At 37.8% G+C, this 20,637-nt stretch overlaps 1 protein-coding gene across 2 annotated transcripts in view; it reads right to left on the bottom strand.

The window, feature by feature from the left end:
• Window positions 1-597: 597 nt before the first annotated feature.
• Window positions 598-20,637, bottom strand: part of GCFC2 (GC-rich sequence DNA-binding factor 2) — a 44,795-nt gene continuing 24,755 nt past the window's right edge. For both annotated transcript variants that reach the window (XM_046663237.1, XM_046663238.1), the window contains exons 11-17: window positions 19,270-19,420; window positions 14,966-15,087; window positions 8,674-8,750; window positions 6,978-7,044; window positions 5,053-5,199; window positions 2,205-2,329; window positions 598-1,362 (exon numbers count right to left, since the gene is read on the bottom strand). In XM_046663237.1, coding sequence (XP_046519193.1) covers window positions 1,245-1,362; window positions 2,205-2,329; window positions 5,053-5,199; window positions 6,978-7,044; window positions 8,674-8,750; window positions 14,966-15,087; window positions 19,270-19,420 — 807 coding nt within the window. In that variant the 3' untranslated portion in view covers window positions 598-1,244. The remainder of the gene's footprint in view (window positions 1,363-2,204; window positions 2,330-5,052; window positions 5,200-6,977; window positions 7,045-8,673; window positions 8,751-14,965; window positions 15,088-19,269; window positions 19,421-20,637) is intronic.

The raw sequence follows: 20,637 nt of genomic DNA, 5'->3' as shown, positions 1-20,637 counted from the left end.
GAACTGAAGCCAGGCCACCAAAGTGCAACACACTGAACTTAACCACTAGGCCACTGGGGAGACTTTCTTAATCATACAATCATTTTATCAGAAAATGAATCACATGTTCTGAATATTTAAAATATCTGTTTCCTGTCTAAGCTTACCACCAATGACAAAAATCAACAAAAAAGAGTACTACCTAAGAAGTAATGACTCAGTACACCAAAACATCATACACAAAATTAAAAGAAAAATGGCAAATGAGGGAAACTGTAACGTAGGACAGGCAAACAACAATATCTTTAAAATATAAAGCTCTTACAAATTCACAAGAAAAAGATGAATGGATATTTCAAAAAGAATTACAAATGGCCAAAAAACAAGTATTCATTTCCCTTTATTATTTTTTTTTTGAGGAAGATTAGCCCTGAGCTAACATCTGCCACCAATCCTCCTCTTTTTGCTGAGGAAGACTGGCCCTGAGCTAACATCCGTGCCCATCTTCCTCTACTTTGTATGTGGGATGCCCACCACAGCATGGCGTGCCAAGCAGTCCCATGTCCACACCCGGGATCTGAACCAGCGAACCCCGGGCCACCGAAGCGGAACGTGCGCACTTAACCGTTGCACCACAGGGCCAGCCCCAAGTATTCATTTTCTAATAGCCAAAAAAATAAGATTTTTTTTACCTATTAAATTTGCAATGAGTTTAAAAAAAAATACCTACTGCTGATGGGGATTCATGGGTACAATACACTGGTAGAGATTTCTGAAGGACAATCTCACAATCATTAGTTACCAAAAGCCTTAAAATGCCTCAATCAGTTCATACTTAACAAATAAATCATCCCAATTAAGATTTCCATTTTAACTTATTTGTAAATAGAGATAGTTAAAATGAAGAGAACTAAGAGATGGTTTCATGGATCAGGACAGAAGACTCACCCAAGCCAGAACAGCTACAGGCAAGGGTTCTCCGACTCCTCTGAAGTCAGAAAAGAAGTCCAAAGAATCAAAGGGAACATGTGAAACTCTTAGCACTCCCGTGAGCTTCATTCCTGCAAACACTGCAGTCAGCGGGGCAGCCTTTCATGAGAGCAGAAAGGGGAGGAAATGGAGGGCCGGAGTCCTGCCTTCTCTTGGCAAATCCTCCTCTCCATCACTGGGAATTAAGAAGAGGCACCAGCTTTTTGTTTTCCAAGCAAAGGGGCCTAGTGTGACTATATTAAAATTTCATTTTAGTACTTTCCTGTAAAGTTCACTCAAACTTCTTTAATGACTGATTTCAGATGGTCGAGGTGATACTCTTCTATGAAGGATTCTGCTTGATTCAGAGCTTTTATTTTCACCAGAATAAGAATTATTTCTTTGATTTCATCCCTGAAAAAGAAAACAAAAAGCATCTTCCTCCTTAAAAATGTAATGTATGAGAATACAGTGAATCATCAGATGTTAATCTGAAAAGAAAAACTTTATCTTAAGTCAATATCATTTTAAAATAGCATAAAATATTCAGACACTACCTTTTCCACATAAATTATAACGTTTAAATACAGACTATTTATTAGTGGATATATTCTAGCAAATTTTAATGTGAATGACTATAAAAAGCAGAAAAGCACAGAGCAAATCTACCATCAGAAATTTCAGTTGCGGTGTGCTGCTACCAGCTTTGTGGGCTATTACGGTGGGAGCCTCACTGGGAGTATTTACCCCAAATGCTACAAATCTGGGCTTTTAAAATTTTTTTTAAAGAGAAGTGGGTTTACCAGTACACCACTGGTACTTAAGCCCCTACGTATCTAGTGCTGTGAATGAGACATTCAAACAGAGATCCAGCTACTGCTGGGTAAACACCAGGTCACAGACTCTACCTAACAAGTAGACCTCAAAATGGCCAGGAAAATTACAAACACATCAAAAACATGCTTACTAAGAGACTTCTGATTTACAGTTTTAATTCTAAATTCCCCTGTAATACAGTTTTCTGGAAGTGCTTATTTTAGAAGAGATTTACATTTAAAAATATGGACTAATATGCATGAGGTGTGAGTATAAAATAGTGAATGATTCCAAAGGTCGCACATGGAAATATCTACTAACTCTACAGTAATACAGGGTTTCAACAGATTTTTAAAAGAACAAGTATTTCTAAAAATTGCTGAGCATATAATAGAATCCTTGAACTATGCTTATGGAGATACAAATAAAACATGCATTACCTGAATTCACTTCTAGACAATTTATGTGCAGATTGCAATAAACACTGGATGAAGTTTTCTAGCTGGGGAATAGATGTTCTCATAGCAGAATTTTCGAACCACTTTTCTGGTAAACATGCTGCTACCTGTTTGTTAAACAGAACACATGGTTGGTTTTTAATAATGACAGCTATCATGTAAGGAGTTTTGCGAACACAATCTCATTTAATCCTCACAGTGATCATGCAGGTTGCATATTAGTCTCCCATTTTATAGTTTACAGTTAAATAAAATTTGGGAATTGTCCCTTTCTTTGTCAAGGTTTATATACTTTTTAAAAAGTCAAGGGTTATATACTTTAAAAAAAATCATATTTTAATGGCAAAAACCTAAAATAGACTACTCTCTATGAATACTCTCCAGTGGTACTTGTAAGACTTTCTATACTCTGTATTCCTGAGCCAGTAAATCTATAAATGACGTGATTTACAACTAAACACCAGAAATGCTTAGATACAAAACACTTTTAGTCAACACAACTATAAAATATGTACATTTAGCATTATTTCACACTAAGAAACTGGGTGACCTATTGTATGATCGACATAAACAAACTGAAGTTAAGGAATCAAGTAGGTGATTCAATGATATACAGAATAAAAAAAATTAATTATGGTTTTGATCTTCTTCTAACTTAAATACACTGCTTTAAATATCCACGGCAGCAAAAACAGTCAATGTATGTGCATTCAACTTTTCTTTTGGAAAAAGAAAGCATTATGCTAAAGGTAATATATGATTTGGGGGAAAGTTTTGTAAAAACAGGAAAATGTTAACATAATAACAAAAGCAAAGAGAAACTTCCCTACAGTATAAAAAGGAGAGAAGAGGATGAAGGAAACATTTGAGATCATACTATTCAAAGAAATTGTTGGACTAACAGGTTATGATACAGTTCGTAAGATCAAGATCAGTACTTACAGAAAGCAGAAAAGTTGGGGGAAAAATGGACCTCACATATGTTCTAAAAATGTTAGATGAAAGTTCTGGAATGCACTAAGCCTGATCAGTCAGCACTGAAAACATAGTTGAGGAAAAAGATTTATCCTATTCCTTAATCACCCTTTTCTATCACCCAGAAAAAATGCAGACACATTGACTGCCTACAGCAGAAAGTCCTACAAGTTTTGCTATGAAAATTGTATCTCTTTTTTTAAAGTCTTAAAGCCAGCCCTTAACTGGCTTGGAATTTAACATCATTTGTACTTGCTTTCTTCTTGTTTTGTGTCACAAGTCTCAATAAAATTCTCACAGAACCATCTAGCTCCTCCATAAATGATCCCAGGACTTAAAGCAGCCTTATCTTGGCTGGTTTTCCAGTCATCAGCTGTGGAGAGAACGTCAGGTGTCCTCCACTTCTGCACAGTAAACCCTTACGGTCAAAGGGGACTAAACTGAACCTGAAACACGTAACAGGGATCATGACTGAAGACTTTGGTAGATAATGGAGTTTAAAACTACATAATACAAAAACCATAGTCAGAAAAATCATGGTTGGCTAGAACTGCTAACATTTTATATACTGTTTTTTTTTTTAATTTATATTATAAAGTAAATATTTTCTCATATTCTTAAAAATTGTTCAACAACATAACTTTTATCTTTTGGATAAGTGGTCATGTTTTGGGACATTTATGTTGTTTCCAACTATCTTCTATTATAAATAACACTACAATAATATCCTTCATACTTATAATCTGTATGTGCATCTCTGATTTTTAACTTAGGGTAAATTCCTACAAGTAAAATTAAGTGAAAGGGTCTGAACGTTTAAGGTTTTGTATCCGTCATGCCAGAAGAGTGCCCAGCGTTGTGTGCCTCCTTCCACTAGGGCAGAGACTGTTTCGCAGGAGCCCCACCCCACACGTTCTAGGTGAGTGGTGACGCTGGAAGGGTGTGGGACTGTTTCTCTGTAATTATGACAATAATGGGAATTATAACGAAAATAATAACAGCAAAAAAATTTGCCAACACAACAGGCAAAATAATGTCCTTACTGCATCATTTGGATTTCTCTGATGATTAGCACTGTTAATCTTTTCCACATGTTTGGAGGTTATTTTTCCATATTCTTTTCTAGTGAATTACCTGTTGCATGTCTTTTGGCCATTTTTAATCAGAATATTTGAATTATTTATTGATTTGTAAAGAGCTTTTTTAAATGTGGATATTAGTCTTTGTTATAACTTTATTTCTCAGGTTTTCAACTCCCTTTCTAATATTTTTAGAAACTCCCTTTCTCCCTTTTTATTATAGAAAATTTCAAACATACACAACATGAGAAAGAATAACTAGAGTGAGCCCAATGGACCCATCTTCCAGTTTTAATAACGATCAAATGATCACGATACCTTTTGTTTAATTTCTTTCATCCACTGAAGTTTTATATTTTTGTCAAATCTGTTACTTTTTCATCATTTCTTCTCCAGCTTTTAAGTTCAGAAAAGACTCCCTTACCATCAGATTCAGTCATCTATCTTAATATTTTATAGTTTCATTTTTCACTTCTTTACTTCACCTGAAATTTATACTGGTATTTAATGAGAAGTGAGGATCTAAACATTCTTTTTGTAAAGAGTTAACTAGCTGGCCCAGGATCATTATTAATTTTCCCTTTCCTTACTGGTGATATTTCAAATCAGCATACTAATTTTTTTAAATATTGAGGGGTTGCTTCTAGGTTTCTAGTCTATTAAACTGATTTGTTTGTTATTACGTATCACAATTTTAATATTTTGCTACAAAATAGATTTTAATAACAGAATTTTAAAGAATGATGGCAATTAGAATCAGTCCCTACACAACTTACTTGGTTGCACTTTTTAACAACATCTGGCCCAGGTGTGGCATTAAGAAGAGCTATAATAAGGTAACGAGTTAGCAGCTTCCCTAGTCCCAGCTCTTGCAAGGTGTCATCTGGGAGGAGTCCATTCCAAAGAAGAATATTACGGAAGAGCTAAAATAAAATAAAATATCAAGTGACTATGTACCTTCTCTCCAAAGGACAACAGTAATAGTCTCTAACAAACAAAAAATGTTGGTCAAACTCTTTTAAACTCTCACTACAATCACCACTGTTGGAAGTGTCAATTTTAGAATCAATAGAAAACATTTCTGAATAAATACTTGATTCTTTCCTACCTTCATATATTTGCTCATCCTATTTTCACATTTTTAGGATGGCCACCCCAAATCCATCTCAAATAACCTCACTAGAGTCTTTCCAGATCAGTAATCTTCCCCCTCAATCTATACCCTCCTAGAGCCTGGGGCCACTAAGTACAAGACCCCAGGATTCATAAAGCACTGCCATCAAAGCCAGTACCACTGTTACCAGTGTGTGACCTTGAGAAACAAATCAAACCTGAGAACCTCATTTCTCTAATATAGAAGATTAATAATAACCTGTGAGTTTGAAGATAACTTGGGTAAAAATATTCACTAGAAATTCTAATAAAATTAACACTGGTTGCCTTTCCCTCCTGTAAATCCAGATCTTCTGTCAATTTTATGGTGCTTCCACTTTCTTTCCAGTCCTATCTTACTCTCAGTGCTAAACTACATGCAGTTGTACTAAGATGCAATGCTCTTTCACACTCTCTCATTGTGGATGTTGTTCCCTCTTCCTGGAAAGCCTTTTCCCTGATTCAACCACATGACAAATATTGATTCGTCCTATTGGAACTATTCTTGCTGAGGTCACCTATGATGTTCTAATTGTCAAATCTAATAAACGCTGTCAATCTTTCTCCTAATTCCTTTTGATGGCATTTAACACTTTGTCTTCATTCTTGAAAAGCCTTTGCTTACTTTCCTTGACGTCACTCTCTTGTGACCATTCTAATTTTCACAATTCATTCTAAGGCTTCTGTGAAGACTCCACTTTCTCTGCCCTCTTCTTCTGTTCTCAGCCTTCTCTCATGCTTCACCTAATCTCAGAGGTGGTCATTTGTGACCACGCTCCAAACACTGCCTACATGTGCTCACTCCCAAATCTCCAGCTCAGATCTGTGCCCGGCAATTCAGACTCATGTATCCAACTGCCTCCTAGACCTCTATTCCTATATTTGTCCCAGAGGTACCTTCAATTCAGCATCTCCAAAACAGATGCTATCTTCCTCCCAAACCTTTTCTTGTTCCTGTATTCCCTCCAATGCCCTCAGAGAATGTCATCATAAGCTAGCAGGCTACCAAAGTCAGAAAGTTGGTGAGCACCCTACATTCTTCACATGTAAATGAATTAGTCAACAAGTCCTTTCAATAGTTCACACTAAACATCTTTTGAACCCATCGTCTCCTTACCATCCTATTGCCACTGATCTAGCAATGACTTCATCTTTCATCTCTTAGAGGAGGGCTTAGCTGACTATGGCTTGCGGGTTAAGTCCAGCTTGCTGCCTATTTTTGTAGAGCTGGTGAACTAAGAACGGTTTGTATATTTTTAAATGATTGAAAAAAAATATTTTGTGACATGCAAAAATATGACATTCAAATTCAGTGTTCATTAGTAAAATTTGATTGAAACATAGCCATGCTTATCTGCTGACATATTGTCTATGACTGTTTCTGCACCACAGTGGCAGAGCTGAATAATTCAACAGAGACTATACGGCCTACAAAGCCTAAAATATTTACTATCTGGTCCGTTACAGAAGTTTGCTGATCTCCACTCTGTAAGTTAACTGGATTTGAAAGAAAACAATTTTATTGTTATTTTTGTATTTTTCTGCTTACCTTTACACCTGACCAGAACCGTCTTTCTTGGAACTTTGAATGTGGCGATGTTTTGTTTTCTACAGCGCTAATGTGAAACAAAAGAAAGAGAAAGGAGAAAATGCAAATGACAATGTTTCAGAACCAGAGTTTAAAAAACTTTTTTTTTTTAAAGATTGGCACCTGAGCTAACAACTGTTGCTAATCTTCTTCTTCTTTTTTTTTTTTCCTGCTTTTTTTCTCCCCAAAGCCCCCCAGTACATAGTTGTATATTTTAGTTGTGGGTCCTTCTAGTTGTGGCATGTGGGATGCCACCTCAACATGGTCTAATGAGTGGTGCCATGTCTGCGCCCAGGATCCGAACCCTAGGCCGCTGAAACGGAGCGCATGGACTTAACCACTTGGCCACAGGGCTAGCCCCAAAAAACTTTTTTTTTTTTTAAACCAACTGAACTAAGCCTTAATGGAGTATAAATAGAGGTGCTCTGATGACATCTATCAAAATTATAAATGCATGCACACTTTGACCCAGCAACCCCATTTCTGAGAATGCCTTCTGGAGACATGCTTGAACATGTAGAGAATTATGTCTATAACATTATTCACAACGCTGTTGGGACACTTACATGTCCATCAGTTACAGTACATCTATATGATGGCATACTATGCAGCTTAAAGAATGAGGAAACTACTATGTGGTGACAGGAGAAGATCTCAAAGATGTACTGAGTCAAAAAAGTAAGGTACGAGACAATGGTTACAACAGTTTACAGTATACTTCCTATATACTTTGAAAGGAGAAAGTAAGATTACAGCATATATAAATATTTAATTCTAATTGTGTGAAGAAATTCTGGAAAGGTAAAAAAAAAATTACTAACAGTAATTATTATTACACAGACAATATTGTATGTGAATAGAAGAAGGGCAAAAAGTGGGTGGATGGAGGTCAGGAGTGGGAGGGAATAAGACTTTTCAGTTTAAATATAAATTCTTAAAAATATACACTCATACTTTTGAACCCTGTGAATATATTACTTATATAAAACATTACAAAAGAAACATTAACAGGGCAGAAATTTTACATGTCGACATCTCTTTGTGATTCAAATTAAGCAGCAAGCTTAGAGGTTCTTTCTGTCTCTTCACAAAGCTCCCCCATCCTGTGAGTACTCACTGGATAGCTTCAGCTCATGATCCATTACTATAACTGATGCCTTCTTAGCAAATGTAGGAACATGCATCAAATACTACTTGTTTCATAATTTAAAATAAATACAGAATTCACAGATGCAGTTTCTGGCCCCTCAGGGATGTTCCGGGCCTCCTGCTGTGCTTTCTCTGTACCCTGCATTGTTCTGAGCACTGTCTTCATCTTTACAAAGTCCTGTGATGTAGGCCTTAATTTAATGCCCCATTTTACATACAAGGACATTGACGCACAGAAAGGCCCAAGGCCAAATATGTAGTAATGGTGAATCTGGGCTCTAGAATCTGTGCTTTCAATCACTCTATGCCACTCGTCATGTCCTTAGGAATAGCATCAAACATGGCATGCAGAAGGTGACTGAGAAATATTTGTTGAAATCTCAATTTGCATCCTAATAGGTACATGTATATTTTGAAAACACTTAATATAGTTTCTTTTGCATTACATTCTTAAATCCGCATTACATGATTAGCTATTTCATACAATCTAGAAATTAACAGCTCTCACCTCTTTGGGTATAGAGGAATAAAAACGTCATCTTCTATTGCGTTCTTCATTCTTGAAGCAATGGATTTAAGTAAATCCTATTATTTAAAAATTTAAAAGCATCAGTGATAGTCACAGGTAGAAATATATTTACCAAAAGAGGTAATTTTAACAGTATAGTGCAAATTTGTACACAGAGAATCAGGAGTTAAAATAGTTATCAATTAGGTACAAGAGAACTTTATTCATCCATGTTGTTGCATACGGCTGCAGTTGGTGCATTTTCATAGCTGTACAGAATTCTGTTGCATGAATGTTACTGATGAGATGTTTAGATGGTTTCCAGTTTGGGGGCTGTTACAAATAATGTTGCTATGCAAGTTCTTGGACATGTCTTTTAGTTAGCTTGGGCATAGATTTCTAATGGGTAAACACATAGGAATGGAATTGCTGGAATATAGTTCCTGTCTGTATGTTCAACTTTGTACAGAATTCCAAGTTGTTTTCTGAAGTAGTGGTAACCCATTTATATTCCCACCAGCAGTGCATGAGATATCCTGTTTCCCCACAGCCTTACTAAAATGTATTTTTTTTTAAAAGATTTTATTTTTTCCTTTTTCTCCCCAAAGCCCCCCGGTACATAGTTGTATATTTTCAGTTGTGGGTCCTTCTAGTTGTGGCATGTGGGATGCCACCTCAACATGGCTTGACGAGCCGTGCCATGTCTGTGCCCAGGATCCGAACGGGCGAAACCCTGGGCTGCTGAAGCAGAGCGCGCTAACTTAACCACTCAGCCACGGGGCCGGCCCCATATTTTTTGTTTTTTAATGTTTGCAATTCTAGTGGGTATGTTATCATATTTTATTATGTTTTAATTTTTATTTTCCTGTTAAGTAATGTGATACACATCCTCATATTCTTATCTGCCATTTGGACGTGTCCTTTTGCAAAGCATCTAATTAAGCTGCTTGTCCATGTACGTTTTTTTTTCTTTTTAAATTAGGTCCTATCTCTTATCGATTTCTAGAAGGCTTTTATCAGCTCTAGCTATGGGTCCTCTGTTGGTTTGTCAATGCCCTTTGAAGCAGTAAATTTACTTTGGCAAATGCATTTTATTGTTTGTATATCAAAAATTGGAAACAATCAAAATATTCGATCAGAGGGACTTTTAAGGACATCATCTTATATCCACCCATTGCGTGAAATATTACTTAGCTTGAAGGTTATGAAGACTGTACCAATTTAAATATTTAATGAGATAATATTAAGTGGAAGAAGTAAGATACAAATGTACATGTCCATTAGGATTATAACTTTGAAATAATAAGCTGGTTAAAAATATTGTACAATTGTACCAGTCCTTGTACTAGGATGAAAAGGGGAGTTAAATTTTTTTTCATGTATTACCAAAATTTCTATAAGATATTGTTCTCATTCTTAAAAAGAAATCTATTACACACTAGAATGAAAGTTATTTTTTAAGTCAGTGACAATGTGTGTAGCACAAATTAAGCTGCCACGTATCCTGTACTGACCAAATTACTCATAAAGTGGAATTCAACCAAATATATTTTTTCATAGAAAGTATATCTAACTGAAGTCATTTCTCCTTCCACTTAAATATCTGTAACATACTCTTCAAGTGGCCACATATCAATATATAATTAACATTAAAAACAATCAAAAACTCGATTTTTACTCCACTTCTTAAAGATTTTGAATTCTTTAAAAATAAAGATCATTTTTCTAGGCAGTATGTCCACAAAGTAGTGTCTGAGCTTATGTAAATTACTGAGTTAGTGTTTGTGCTAGAAAAGATAGTTAATGCTTTGATTTTTTCTCCTTTCATTTAAATGATTTTGAATGCCAGCTTTGACAAATACTTCCATGTTGTTTAATTTTTTTTTTTTTTTTTTTGCTGAGGAAGATTTGCCCTGAGCTAACATCTGTTGCCAGCATTCCTCTATTTTATGTATGGGTTGCCACCACAGCATAGCCACCAATGAGTGCTGTAGGTCCACGCCCAGGAAATGAACCTGGGCTGCCAAAGCAGAGCATGTCGAACTTAACCTCTAGGCCACAGGGCCGGCCCCTAAATTTTTGTTTCTTAAAAATAGTTCTCTAAAAAGTGCTATAAAGGATGTTGCTGAGTCAAATGACAGGGTGAAATATGGATGGTAGATTAAGTATTGTTAAATTTACTGAAACTGACAACTGTACTATGGTTATTTAACATACTATCCTTATTCTTAGCAAATATGCAACTTTACTCTCAAAATGTTCAGGAGAAAAAATCATGTGTATATATATAAAAATCATGTGTATATAAATAATAAAGCAAATGGGGCAAAATATTAATGATAGGTGAATTTGTGTAAAAGGCCTATGAGTATGCTATTTTTAATCATGAGACTTTTCTGTAAGTTTGACATTATTTCCAAATAAACTGTTTAAAACAAGAAAACCTAAATTCACATGTTTTTAAACTGAGCTCATTAACTTTTCCAGATATTAAAATACATCTGGTGGAAAAAAAGTTCTCCCAACAATCAAGTTTTATCACATACACATGCCTCTGTATAAATATTTTAAAACAGTTTTGCAAAGGCACTGCTCTAGTTGGCAGTTTTTATGCTGCGCTGTCCATCCATGGAGACAATCCCAGATGGCTCGGGGATGCTGAGGCCCTCAGGGAAGAATGAGGGCAGGTGCTCAGTGCAGCGAGAGCAGCATGCTTTTGTGTGTATTTGTCTATAAAGGCCATGTAACATTTCATTTAAATAAGGTTCTTTTGATTAAAAAAAAGGTCTGGAAACCACCAATCTATCTAAACACTCAAGTGATCCCATTTTCCTACTTCCACTACATGGTCAACCAACCTACGCCTGAAAACATTTAGTGACAGGGAATCTCTACCTCCTGAGGCCGCCCATCACTGTGGGCAGCTTTTGACTATTAGATTTCAGCTAACAGCGAGGAACAAACTTCTCTCTCCTACACCTTCCACTCCTTGGTCCTGGGTTACTTCTTAGCATCATACAGAACAGATCTAATCTCCCTTCCGTATGACAATTCTTCAGATTTTAAGATTGATCTCTCTCTTTTCTACATCTTCTCTTTCCCATACCATCTTCAACACTCTCCATTTAATATACTTACACACAGAATTAAATGCAACATACCCAGGGAAGTCTTATCTGTGGGTAGAGCACATATAACATTTTTACTCAGAATAGCACACACCTAGTAGGATGAACTCCAATTAGTCTGTGCTCAAGTAACACTGGTGACTTACACTGGGTTTACTGTCGATTTTTATCCCTCTTTGTTTTACCTATGCTACTTCAGAGCTGTGTCTCTCCCATCTTTTATTTATGCAGTTGAATTTCTGAATGCAAGGGTAGGACATATGTATATTCCTTTTACATTTTGTATTTTGAGAGTCAGTCCATTTTCTCAGTACCTCAAAATCCTTTTGGATTCTAATTCTACTATCCATAGGCCTATGACAGAATTCCTAGCTTTTTGCTATTGACAAATTTTATTAGCATGTATTCTACATCTTTATCCAGCAGGGCATAGCTGAGAAGATATCTAACACTAAAAGACTCCCCGTGGGTAGCCACATCCCTGTTGGTCAGTACTCTTCAGGTACACTCCACCAGCTTCTTGATATTTAACTGTACCACTGCTAAGCTTATCATTTGATCCATAGGAACAATCATAATATACTTAAACACATTATCTACTGTTCCTGTATGCTATCTTACTTATCAGTGAAAGTAACTGAGATAATATGGGACAATTTGCTTTGATAAACAATCATTTGTATTTAGGAACCCTACCAATGACAGATTACAGTAATCACTTCTTTCTTTTTTTAAATGTTCATAATCCACCTCTGTAATAATCTGTTTTAGAACCAGAATCAAAACTATTCTTAGCAAGCGTTAGCTTACAGAATCATTAGCTTCTCACTTGGAAACCAGGACCCATGCTGTCTGACTCCTTCTTCTGGAACCTTTCTCATTCTTTTCAATTGCTTACGCATCACTGAAATAAGCACAGTGACGTCACTGGGAAACTGTCTGAGTAACCTGGAACATTACGTAGTTGGTGATTCCCAACTAGGAGTGATTCTGCCCATCCGAGGAGCCTTCTACAACGTCTGGAGATAGTTTTGGTTGTCAAGACTGGGGAGTGCTGCTGCCATCTAGTGGGCAGAGGCCAGGGAAGCTGCTAAGCATCCTACAATGCGCAGGCCAGCACCCACAACACAGAATTATCTGTTCCAAACGCCAGGAGTGCCAAAGTTGATAACTCGCGGTGTAGTCCCGGCTTCTACTAATAAAGCAAAGAACCCATTTTCAACATTTACAGTGGGAGGGCTTCCACAATAAAAATTACCAGCCTAACAACTTCATGAGTGAATCTCTAATACTGCTGAAAGACTTCAGTGCTTACAGAGTACCAGGCCTGTCACTCAGCACTCAATGATCTTTTACAAATGTCTCGGCCCTCTGGGCCCCAGTTGCTTCATCTGTAAAATGCAATTAAGTCAACACATTTTACAAGGCTGTGAGGATCAAAGGAGATAATGTGAAAGTGTTTAATAAATGGTAAAGCACTACTTACATTTAGGTTATTATTACATAATCCTATATAGGGAGCAAATACAGGATTATATATGTGAAGCATCCCTGTAGCTCTTAGCTACTAATCTTGGTTCTATGCTCTGTAACAACACAGAATAAATCTACTCCTTCAAGTATAAACACTATCTCTACGCACATCTTCTTTCACATCTAGAGTGAAATATCTCTAATTCCTGCCGTGGTTTTCCTAACTTATCTGTGTCACTATCCTGTTAAAAGCAGGTGAACAATGCCTTTTCTCCATCAGTTCCTACATGTTCAAATCCTATACTTTCCTTAAGGTCCCAGGTCAAATGCCACCTCGGACATATTCTTTCACTGCAGAAAGTAACTTCTCCTCCTGTCTCTCTCGAAATTTCCCTGCACTTGATCCAGGCTGCTCATGAGAAGGCACCGTGGTCACGGATCAACTCGGGCTTTAAAGTGAGATTAACCAAGGATTAATCCTAGTTAACTCAAGATATTACTGTGAACAAGTTTTTGAGAGTCAGCTTCTTCATCTGTAAAATGAAGCTATCACCCATTTTTTATAGGGCTGCTGGGACTAAGTGGGATGACACAGGGACAAGATCTACAGAGTGCCTAACACACAGTAGGAATTAAACAAGTAAGTGTTCCTTGTCTTGCCCACTTCTCCTATTTTACATAATAATTTCATTTACAAATTAAAGGCAGAATTAAAGGCTGAAGGCAGAATCATGCCGGTAACCCTCTTCTCCCTCTTACTTCTCGCAGCTTCCCTCCCTCATGACAGCGATTCCGAGTGCTAACATTCTGAACATTGGTGTTCAGAGCATGAGAATGACGGGCCTCCTTGCTTCACAAGCACCTCAGTGATTCTACCCTGGGTGCTCGCTAGTCTGTCAATCTCTTTTAATTTCCTTAAACCTCCACACACCATTGGTTTACTTATTTAGCTGCATAAGTATAGAACATTCTCATCAGCAACAGATGATAAAAAACAGAGTACCACAATAAAAGTACAACTCAGCCTACTTTCAGAGTCTCCTAAGAATCCTCTTTACATCTTATGTTGAGTAAAACTCAATTCTACATCCCGCTAAGGTGAGAATCTATCCTACTGAAGCTTGAATCCTTAAACAGAGTACTGCTCTTAACTTTGGCAGACTATAAATAACTAGTTAATATAAAGAATGTTAGTCTAACTTTAAAATCACTGTTAACGCGAGGCCACAATACCACTAGATTTTTGCCAAAAGAACAAAGGTAATGCAGTTTTTTTCTTTTAGAAGGGATGAATTTGCACTAATGCATTTACACCCGTTCATCTCTTCAGGGCCGATTCTCAAACCGGAAAGATGGCTGGGCCTTGAGAACACAAATCAGACCACTGAACAGAGACATGAGCTACTACGAATGAACGTAATAATCGGGGTCGTCTTATATTTTGTGTATCCTTTAATTAATAATGATTACCATTCCTGTTAGAATATTCAGAATTACTAAGGTGTATTCTCTCATCTTATTATTACAAGGAGGAAAAATGGTCAGTTGTTGTTTCAGTAAATCAGAATATATTTTCCCCAAATAGTTTTCTGATAATTACTTCTTATGAATCTTTTGTAAACAAAGATTTATAATAAACTTAGACTGATTTATAAATAAGTCAAGAAATTCGTAATTCTAGAAATCATTACCTGTTTGCCTTTACTAACTTCATTTTCACAAGTGGAATGTTCTTCAAGTATCATTCTGCAGTGCGTTATTAAACTTGTTGTCTGTGAGGTCGACAAGGGATCCCAAATGAATTCGACGAAGGCTGAAACAAAAATTTCAGTGCGACACAATTTATTTACTAGATTGCTGTGCTCGTCATTTATAAACAACTGAGGTCTTCAGCACAGACCACTTCTCTCCTTAGGTGGTTCAAAATCCATGCCAATCACTACCATTACGTATTTGCAAACATCCTCAATTTCCTTGTCCTTTTTGGGCTTGTTGAACCTGTCTGGTTAAACCACAACCCTAGTTAAATCTGCCTGTCACCAGGTCTGTGCCTGAAACCATGCAGCTAAAACGTGGCTGGAAAAAAATACACTTTAAATTCCTCGCCACGTAGCTCCAGGGAGCCTTCACTACTGCCCAGCAATCATGGTCTGTTTCCCTGGCCCCTCCCTCTCCCTCTCCCCCACATGATTACTTCCTGGTTTCCCCTTCCTCCTCGCTCCCTCAGTTACTGGACTTTACTCTTCTAGATGACTACTTCTCACCTGTTCTTTTCTCCTCCCTTGCGCTCACTCTCAGTTGATTCCTTCCTAATTTGATGAGGAAATAGAATAATCAGAGAAGCAGCTCCACAAGCTTCTGCACACCGACCTGCCTCCACGCCCACATACTCTAACCTGTCTCCCTCTCCTATGGATGAAGCACCCACGCTCCGCGCTAGGGCCAACTCTTCAATTGTGCAAAAGATCCCAGCCCCTCTGGCTTACTTGACGATCCTCTCGTGGAACTCTGCCTTCTCACTTCGGTATCATCACCTCTACTGGATCTTTCCCATCAGCCTACAGATAATTATTTCTCTTGTATTAAAAATAATCCCTCTCTTGACCCTACCTTCTCCCCCAGTAGTGCCCTATTTCTTTCCTTCATTTTACAATAATATTCTTCAAAAAACTGTCTTAGCTCCAATTTCTCCTCCCATTTACTTTTGAGTTCACTTCAATTAGGTCTTATCTCCAACCATTTTACCTAAACTACTCTTATCAAGTCACAGATGACCTTCACGTTGCACAATCTAATGCTTGATTCTAGTCCCCATCTGATTTATCAGCAACGACTACAACAGCTGATCATTCCCCCTAGAAATGCTTTCTTTCCTTGGCCTCTAGAACACCACTCCTGGTTCTGACCTACCTCTGGGGTCTCCTCTGCTGGCTGCTTGTCATGTCTTTGACTTCTAAATGCTCAAGTACCCCGGGACTCAAGTCACTTGCCTTCTCTTTCCTCTCTCTATACTTACACCCTTAGTATTTAGTCAGTTTTGTGGCTTTAAATGCCATCTATAGGATGATAAATTCCAAATTTATATCTCCTACCTGGACCTCTCTTTTTAGACTCATATAGTCAGCAGCCTGGCTGACATCTCCACTTGGATAACAGGCATCTCAAACCCAACGTGTGTCAAACAGAGCTGCTGATAAACGTGCCCACCCTAAACTTGCCCCCTCAGTCTTTTCAACTTCAGGAAATGGCAACTCTGTCCTTCCAGTTGCTCAGGCCAAAAACCACAGAGTCGTTCTTGATTCCTCTTTCTCCACAACCAATCCATTAGCAAATTGTTAGTGCTACCTGTGAAATACACACAGAATCCAGCCACTGCTCAGCACCTCCACTTCTAACACCCTAGCTCAAGCCACTATCATCTGTTGCTTGGATTATTGCAAAGCTTCCTAACTGGTCTGCCTACAGTTCATTCTCAACACGGACTTACAGAGTGATTCTGTTAAAATGTTAAGCAGATCATGTCACCTTTCTGCTCAAAACTCTCCAATTGTTTCTTTCTCTTTCACTTAAAGTGAAAGATCAAGTCCTTACAGATGATTACAAGGCCCCATATGATGCAGCCCCTGTCATCTTGCTAACCTTTTTTTACTTTCCCTCTTGCTCATTCCACTATAGCTACATTGACCTATGTGCTTTTTTTTGAGCAAATCAGGCTGGCTTCTGCCTCAGGTCCTTTGCACTTGCTGTTTCTGCTGCCTTGCATGCTGTTCCCCCAGATATCCATATGGCCCACTTCTTTACTTCCTTTGGAATCTGCTCAATTGTGACCTTCTCAGGAAGGCCTTCCCTTGCAATCTATTTTAAATTGCACTCTTCTTTGATAATTTGTATCCCTTTTCTTTACTTTATTTTTTCCCTTTACCCTCATAACTAATATGCTCTAGATTTCATTTATCTTGTTTATCATCTATCTTCTTCACAGAATGTAAGCTCCATGAGGGCAGAGATTATAAAGATTATAAACTCATTCACTGCTCTATACACTGAAGCAACAACAGTGCCTGACACAGAGTAGACCCTTGCAGAATATAAGTTAAATAATGGAAAAAATTGAGTAGGTTTAAAAAAAAACCTCAAGCCAAAAACAAAACAGCGATTTCTCAAGCATTTAGAAGGTTAGGCTTCTAATAACCTCAGAAATATTCAGTCAACCAATACTGACAGCCTACTATGTGCCTGGCATTAAATAGACACAGCAATAAGTAAGGTGAGGTGCCTGCCTTTGAACAACTGTGTCTAATGGCAAATACAAACGCTTATATAAGCAATTACAATTCAGTGTGTAGGTGCCACCATGAGTGAGCTCAGTGTTACACGAGCCTAGAGAGGTATGCCTAAACCAGTTTCTAGAAGTGATGTCTACACCGAGTCCCGAAAGATGAAGAGGAGTTAGTTAGCCAGATGGAGGAGGTGGGGCTGGGAGGTGTGTCAAACGGATGGAGCGCAGAAGCTGTAAATGCCTGGGAGGGTACAGCTGAAGGGCAGGAGAGACGGGAGGAGGGGAAGGAGTAGAGCTTGGCTAGAGAAGGGGCTGGAGCATTACTAAACACAGCCCTGATTCTGGAAGGCCGAGAAAGCCATGTGAAAGCTTAGACTTCATCCTGAAGGCAGTTAAGAATAATTAAAATTGTTTTACATAAGGTATGACACCTTCAGAGCCACATTTAGACAGATAACTATGGCTATAGTATAGAAAACGTATTAGAAAAAGGAAAAAAAATAACAGAGCTGTCAACTGCTTATATGAGGAGGTAAAAAAGAGGGAAGAATAAGTGATTTGAAGGTTCTCGTTTGAATACATGGTAGATGGAGGTGCCAATTTTCTCGACAAGGAAGGTAAGAGGAACAGGTCTGCAGCAAAGACGACAAGTACAGTTCTGCATGTGGAGTTTGAGTTGCCTGTTAGACATCCAAGTGGATGTCCTCAGAAGGCACTCTGATAGAGAGATCTGGGGCTCTAAGAAGAGACCTGGACTTCTTCCAGTTGGTCCGGATTTAAAATTATGTAGAGTAGCACTGCCCAAAAGAATGTTCTGTGATGATGGAAAAAACATCTTACATCTGCACTATCTAGTATGATAGCCATGAGCTACCTATGGCTACTAAGCATTTAAAATGTGGCTTGTGTGACTGAGGAACTGAATTTTAATTTTACTCAGACAAAATTTATATTTTAGTAGCCACATATAGTTAGTGGTTACCACACAGAACAACACACATATAGATGGCATGGATATAGATACAAGAGAAGTATTTTGAGTTTTCAGAAGCTTAAATGAGGCACGCATCTTCTATGATATCATTAACAGAGCCAGTTAAAAGCAGTAACTTTCTAATACGCCCCATGATTGCACTGCAAGTTACACTGAGAAAATCTTTCAAGTTTAGCCAAGTTGGCCGAGAAGCAATATAAAGCTGGTTGCTTCACCTCTTCAGAGTTCTGCAGAGTTTGCTGTCAGAACCCATTCTCAGTGACATGCTGAAACAGATCCCCATCTAGTACAATTCTGGGTAAAACAAGGGTCTTCAGACTGAAGCACAAGCCTCAATGCAAAGTGCTCTGCCTGCCAGTGGCAGACATGAGGGAAATGTAGAAATGTTTCATGAAGAAAGAAGAAATAAAAAGAAACATAAGGGGAGAAGTTAAGGGAAGGAATGAAAGACATGTAGAGATGGAAGTGTCCCGTTAATAAATGACTTAGGTGTAAGAAAAGCGACTCTAAAGGCCAAAGAGCGTCAGCAGTTTGGCTGCCAATCATTTGCATGGATGAGCATTTTTTTAACCAGCTTAAATTATGATAACTATTGATTTCTATTGCATGTTACATTTATTGTGTTCAAAACTTCTGAAAAGAAAATGTGACTGTAACAGAAATTAATGATCTTACACCGTGACAAAGAACAATTGAATTTTACCCAGACCACAGAGCAGCACCTGTGAGTCGAGGAATCACTGTTTTGTTGATGACAGCAGACAGTATTTTTTTATCAGAACTCTCTTCCTTCTTTGAATCTTCCATACTGCTACCCACAAATTCTTCTATAGACGTGAACCACGGCATCTGTTTTAAACCTATGGAATCAAACTTATAAATAAAATTATCAAAGTTATAAATAAATCCTTAAACATTAGTTTGCTTTAAAATAGTTAACTTGTTCAGTAATCACCAGAGCTTTTCTAAGGATCAAAGGAGAATAATTCTGTAATTTAACCCCATGTATACAGCGCTGGACTATCAAGGCTAGGCAGGAAGATATGACTAAGACATGATGTCTAAGCAACATGACAAGAAACTGCACTTCACGCATTCATTCGTATGACAAATACTCTAAAATGCCTACTGTGTATTCAGAGGCAATCACATGGCAAGTACTGTTAGGGGCAAAATATGCATTTCTCTAAGAATAGCACTTAAAATAGACATGGAATTTGTTTATAAAAATTCATTTGCCTCATGCAAAATTCACTTCTGGCTCTCTCAATTCTCATGGGCAGAAATGTGTTATTTTGCATGTGGTCTAGTTTACCAGGCAAAGAGCCGATGGGCAATTATTATTAGTTGAATGAATGAATGAACAGATCTCTGCTGGTGTAACAGAGCACTCAATTCTGCTTGAGAGGTTAATAACTAGGCTGCTGTCCAACAAGTACCTACCACTTTCTTAGGGATAAGCTTGGTTCCGGTACCGTGAAGACTGGCCTGAACCCAACACAGAGCCAACAGGCATGCCTGACTAGGGCAGAGAAAGATACAGGAACATGGTTCCATCCTTCCCTTTGTTAAATCTTTACCTTCAGCTCTCCTCTCTTCCTAGAACTTCATTTCTCATTTCTGTTAGCTTACTAGGAATATCCACATGGATGTCCCACTCTCATTTCATTATCTACAAAGTGAAACTTCCCTCAAAACCTTTTCTCTCTCTGGAAAATCTCCACTTCTATTAATGGAACTACCATTGTTCTAAGAACCCAGAATCCAAATCTTGCGGTCATCTCTGGATGTGATGTGTTAGAGTTATTCTCACCATTTTACTGATTCTTACTTCCTAACACCTCTTGTAATCAACACTTTCTTTCTCTTCCCTTTGGCACTATCACCCTGCAAGAGGAATTCATCACCTAGGACTCAGGCTACAGCAACAGCCTTCCAATATATATCTTCACCTCTTATCTCCCTTCCCTCCAAGTTAGCCTACTGCTGGGGCTTCCTAAAGCAGTACTTTCACCATGCCACACCTCCCATTATTTACCAAACCAAGTTCCTATCTCTTAATTTAGTATCTGAACATCTGTGCCGTCTCT

This window comes from Equus quagga, chromosome 5, assembly GCF_021613505.1.
Source record: "Equus quagga isolate Etosha38 chromosome 5, UCLA_HA_Equagga_1.0, whole genome shotgun sequence".
NCBI classification, from domain to species: domain Eukaryota; kingdom Metazoa; phylum Chordata; class Mammalia; order Perissodactyla; family Equidae; genus Equus; species Equus quagga.
The sequence above is the reverse complement of the archived record's forward strand: the minus strand, read 5'-3'. Positions and strand labels throughout refer to the sequence as shown.